The sequence below is a fragment of the Caloenas nicobarica genome, chromosome 7, assembly GCF_036013445.1.
Source record: "Caloenas nicobarica isolate bCalNic1 chromosome 7, bCalNic1.hap1, whole genome shotgun sequence".
NCBI lineage: Eukaryota > Metazoa > Chordata > Aves > Columbiformes > Columbidae > Caloenas > Caloenas nicobarica.
Window position 1 is genome coordinate 18202690 of NC_088251.1, and position 5898 is coordinate 18208587.

General features: G+C 38.7%; 1 protein-coding gene across 1 annotated transcript; it reads left to right on the top strand.

Annotated features, from left to right (window-relative positions):
• The first annotated feature begins 873 nt into the window (after positions 1 to 873).
• Positions 874 to 2007, top strand: NPY4R2 (neuropeptide Y receptor Y4-2). Its single transcript, XM_065639341.1, has one exon. The coding sequence runs from the start codon at positions 874 to 876 to the stop codon at positions 2005 to 2007; it is 1134 nt and encodes a 377-aa protein (XP_065495413.1).
• The last annotated feature ends 3891 nt before the right edge of the window (positions 2008 to 5898 follow it).

A 5898-nucleotide genomic window follows, 5' to 3' on the forward strand; every position in this document is an offset into this window, starting at 1 on the left:
CAGAAAGAGTATCCAGGAGTTAGCACATACTATAACAACACATGAATTCTCTTGGTTAAAAAAAGCAAAATTTTGCTGAGAGAATCCATGAGAATCTTCTCATAAGGAGTTAAGAGAGGTTGTCAAAAATCACTCACTCTTAAAGCCAAAATCAGGAGACTGGACTATATTTCTGATAAACTCAGTGATGACCACATTGGCCACCTGGAGGGAGACTTCGGTGCCTCATGGCCACGAGTTCATCCAGAAGGGGGAAGCAGGGAGTGTGGACTGCGGTTCCTATGACCTATCACAGCTGTGTAGAAGCTGAAAAACATTGATTTTTAATTATTTTAGACTTTTTCAAAATTGTCCCATGTAATCCATTGTGAGGATACGAACCTGAATTTTTGCATGGTGATTGTCTCAAGTGTTGGCTTTATATATCTAATATGCCTTACTTTTCACATTGATGTTTAGTTCAGTTGAAGGTAAATGCAGCCCCACAATGTGTCTTCCATTCAGTTTTGGATCAGAACCTTGTAAAACCAGAATTACACACAGTGAAATGCAGCAATCATTCAATAGAGTTGTACAGACTTCCATAGCACAGTTTAGCAAAGGGTTCCATTTTATGATCTGATAAGCTATATAAGAGGAAGCTGAAGAATATACACAGAATCACTGGTGTTTGCTTCCCCGTCTCGTTGCCCCTCCTACCCTTTTCACTAATTTCTTGTAGCATAACTAAGCAATCTTTTTTCCTTTCTTTTGCAGATATACCCAGATCTTCCACAAACAAACAGAACAGAGAAAGTCTTTTCTAGACTGACTCCAGAAACCCCATATTCTGTTTGACTATCACATTTTTGGACAAATATTTTGGGATTCAGGATGAATAAGACAAAGGCTGTTAATGATGGTTTGCCTTTCCTGAACAGTAAGAACTGGAGCTCAAACCGAAGCTTCCCCACGCACATTTCTAATCAGTGCAGGAACATCACTGACCTTACTGTCTTTCTGGCCACCTCTTACAGCTTGGAGGCTGTCCTAGGCATTGTGGGGAACATCTGTCTAATTGCTGTCATTGCTAAGCAAAAGGAAAAAGCCAATGTCACCAACATCCTAATTTCTAATTTAATAATTTCAGACTTGTTTATGTGTCTTGTCTGTCTGCCTTTCACTGTTGTTTACACTATGATGGACTACTGGATATTCGGGGAAGTCATGTGCAAAATGACCTCTTTCACTCAGTGCACATCTGTGACAGTATCAATTCTTTCCCTTGTCCTTATTGCTTTGGAAAGACACCAGCTTATCATAAACCCAACTGGCTGGAAACCAAGTATCTCCCAAGCCTATCTAGGAATTGGAGTAATTTGGATTTTAGCATGTCTTATGTCCCTGCCCTTTTTGACCACATCCATCTTGTCTAAAGATTTGTATGAGCAGCTCTCACATATTATGAATTTTTCCACTGACAAGGTCATATGCATTGACTCGTGGCCTTCTGAGCAACACAGACTTATCTACACTACCGCTTTACTGCTCTTGCAATATTGCATCCCACTGTTCTTCATTATAATTTGCTACCTGCGTATCTACTTACGCCTACAGAAGAGAAAGGACATGTTTGAAAAGAGTGAATACAGTAATCGAGCAGTTCAGCTGAGAAGGATAAATATTTTGTTGGCATCCATGGTTGCTGCTTTTGCTGTTTGCTGGCTACCACTGCATGTTTTCAACACCATTGTGGACTGGAATTACAAAATCATTTCACCTTGCTACCACAATCTGATCTTCTCATTGTGCCACCTGGTAGCTATGGCCTCCACCTGTGTCAACCCTGTTATCTATGGTTTCCTAAATAGCAACTTCAAAAAAGAAGTGAAGTCACTGATTCTGAGCTGCCAGCATAATTCAGTAACTGCATCAATGGAAGAATATGATCATTTGCCTTTATCCACCATGCAAACTGAAGTCTCTAAGGGCTCACTGATGTTGAACTGCAGACATAATTCTATCTAGCTAGCAGAAAACATTTCAGAGGGGTGCCCTGACACCACACACCGATTATTACCTGTAGGTATAAAAACCAACTGGTGATGCCATAGCTAGGATGTGAACGGGAAGCCATTATTGGCTGATTTTTTGGAAGAACAGGCAAAGGAATGTTGTAAATATATAGAGTAGTTCCTTGTGGTACACAAGGAACCATCATCGAGATGGTACAAATATTGAGGAGATGCATATGCAGCTGCTCTAACAGATCAGTAACTAAGCTGTGGCTGCACACAGACTGACATGGGGTTCATCAGTCAAGCCCACATCTCTACCACAGCTGCAGTAGAAACCCAGACTTCCAGTTTGAGCACGACAGGCTGCCAAAGGTTGCATTAGAGAAGACTCTCCCAGTTTTTCAGTATTATTAAAGATTTTTATGCACAGTTGACACACCAGTGGAACAGAGATATGTAAATATATAAATTTGTGTGCTTTGCCAACTCTCACAGCCCATCAGGTAACAGTAATCTTTCAGCAAATCTAGTTCATATCAAACAACTGGGTGTTTGTATGAAACGTCTCTGTCATATTGACTTGGGAATAGCCATTGCCTCTCCAAGTAGGGACACAGAACAATGACCTGTTATGTAAAGATGACAGTTCCTTATTGAGGGATGGTGGAAAATGAAAATGTTACTCAGTGAATTCAATTCTTAAAACACATTGAGATCATGCTAGGTACTATTTTTAAGCAAATGAAAAACAGCTGTAGTTCTACATGGAAATGAGTCTCATTGACTTCATAATTCCCACTGCTGTCAGTCACAAAGCTCTACAAAGCTAAAACTGCATGCCATGATGGTACAAGGCAGCTGGATTACTGGAGTTGTTCCAGGTGATGGTAGCAAGATATTGCTTCTGCTTCAGCAGAAGTACTCCTTGGTACTTTAATTGCAAAATATCTCATTCAGAAAGTCAGAACAAGCATGAAAACATGCTTGTAGAAGCCCTGTCTTTTCAGAGTAAGTATGTTCCCAAAGAAATAAGCACATGCACGGAGGCTTTCAGTTTCCTGTTAAAATAAAACCAGATGTCAGTACCAGTCCTGCTCACTGGCATCAGCAGAAATGGAGCTGAAATTCTATCTAAGCAGTAGAAGGCCAATGAAAATTCTCAAGTGGAATCCAGGGTAGGTTCAAGGCAAGTTACATGCAAATTAATAGAGCAATTGACAGTATTACCTAAGTGAGGGGTATGCTTTTTCACATCTGTGGTATTTTTAGCCTCTGTCCACAAAACCTACAAATAATGAACTCATTTTAACCTCTGTAGCCACAGACATTGCTCAGTGACCACTGAGAAATCAAGAAGTAGGTGTGTCCAAGAAGCCTGTACTGAGGAATTGATTAAAAATAAACAGGCAACAAATGTAAAAAGGAGACCAGCCAAGTCCTTGCTAAAGAAATGAGGAAGCATGTTCTGTCCTGATTTGTTAAACTAACCTTAGCAGAAGACTGGACTAGGTGACCACCTAAGGTAATTTCCAACCTGAATTATGCTATCATAAGCAGCTGTTACTCATTGTATTCAATGGATTTGCATTGAGTTGAAGCCACTCAGTGTATAGTTATACAGACAGCTAGAAACCCCTTAGCTGGAAGCTCTCTGATTAAACAAATAGGTAAATAGTAAGGTGAGGAAAAAATTCTTCCCATCCTGTGGTCTGACATGCAGTATGAATGTTGGACAGAATATCTGAATACATGATCAAAACCTTATGCTATAAGATAGCAAGAGCTATCAACAAGCATGAGATCATGTCCTCAACTGGCAGAAATGGGAGTTAATCCCTTGCTCTGAGCTGGGTGCACAGAAATCAGTGGCAAAACTTCAAGTTTGGACTTGAATTCTTTTGTTCATAATCTTAAGGCAGAAGCTGTTTTAATGCAACCCCCCTTCTAATTCTGCATAGAACCTATATATCTCAGCAAGAGTTCATGTGCAATTACCTTTTGCGTTTTCATCAAGTATTTGTCAAGACATTTTAGCTTCTTTCAAATGGCCTTCTTTCTGCTTTTTGTTTTTCTTTGTTACTTGCCACAGTATGGTAAGAAGTTGTTTCTCTTGATTTGTTTGTATGCAGTGTCATTTCTAGACTGGACATTAAGTCTATAAGAAACACAGAACAAGATGACTCATTTTATTTTATATGCAGCTTGAAATTTGCTACTGTAGCTGAAGCAACGATGCAACACTGAGCAGTAGAAAATACAATAACTCCTTGATTTATGTCAAAACTGTGCTGTATTATTCAATGGCTTAAATACTACTTAAACTTTGTAGTGGGTTTTTTTGTATTTAGGATCAATTTCATCCAATTAGCCTTGAGTAATTCTGCCTGCTTCCTGCACTTAGTTAATTACATGCTGGAATTATAACAAGATGCATGTCAAGCTATTGTAAGAATATTCTGCTAAATATGAACATGATTTATGATCTTAAGTGTCAGTATGTTCCCAAGCATCAGTATGTTAAATGGAAGCACACTTCCTTTTAGAATTTGTACTTCCATGAATGTGTCTTTGTTGCTAGTTCCAAGTGAAAACTTTTTGATAGGACATTTACAGTATGTCAGAGACCTGCCACTAGAGCTACACATTTGCATTGTGCATTGAGTCCCAGTTCTTCCTGCAAAGGGTAGAAATATCAGTGGGATCTGGCTCTTTGTTTAACTGTAGTTCATATGGCCATTTGTATCCATGATCACAAGTAAATATGTAAAGCAAGTAGATCCAGCTTTGCAATAACCCAGACAGACACAAAATGGGTGCATCTTCTTCTAGTGATTAAGGGAAGTGTCAAGTTTGGAGTCAAGTACTGTTTAATGCTAACAGACTTTGGACTGGATAAACTAAATAATTTAAACACTAAAAGCCACCAAACCACACCCATGCATCTAACTGCAAAAATATACATGCTCAAAACCCCTGACCAGCTGCTGCCTATCCATCTACTTACACACCAACCGGAGATAAGTTTCTCAGCCTCTAAAATTCCCTAGGTAACTAAATAAACTTTAGAGTAAATCCAGAAAAAAAAATATATATCCAAGTTCTAAAGGACTAAATATCTACGCTGTGTGTAAGCCTTATATTTATTTACACAGTAGGCATCCTGCTGGCACAAAAGCTGTAAGAGGAAAGGTGCCTTTATCACCACTTCATTCAATGTGGACATCAAGGCTTATGCACCGTGCACAAATGCAGTAGAGGATGTCATACCGTTAGTTTTAAAGAACTACTCTAGAAAGCATTCCCTTTGAAGGCAAAGGCACAAGGCTGGATGCAATTATGCCTGCGTGGTTGAAAGAGCCATTTTATTTGTTGCTTTGATGCAACCAAGGGGAGCTGCATCTCTTTGGTCCAAACAGAGGGTAACACAACAGAAATAGCCTATATACGCCTGATCCATTTGTAAATAACAAATAAGGTTCATATCTAAGAAAAATCAAGCATTTTTGTGTTCATTGTATACAGTGATGCTTTTGAGTATGCTCTTTATAAAGTTCTACTACTGAGTTACAAAGGCAGTGTTGGGGAAATACACAGGAGTTGTGCAAATCATGAGTTCATACAGTTCTAAGACCTTACCCTGCCTTTTTTTTTTTTTTTTTTCCAAAAAAAGCTTTTTATAATCCTGCCTCTTGTGACATGTACAAAGATAGTAAGGTTTTCAGAGCAAGAAAATAACTTATTGCTGTGATACAAGTGGCATGCTATGGGGACTCTAACAAACAAAATATTGCCTGTGTTACTTCATTTCTCTGTACCTGCTTTCGTAAAATGACATAATATTCATAGTATAAAGTACATACGATTTAGTTCTTAACTAATGTTTATCAAGAAAAACCAAGTT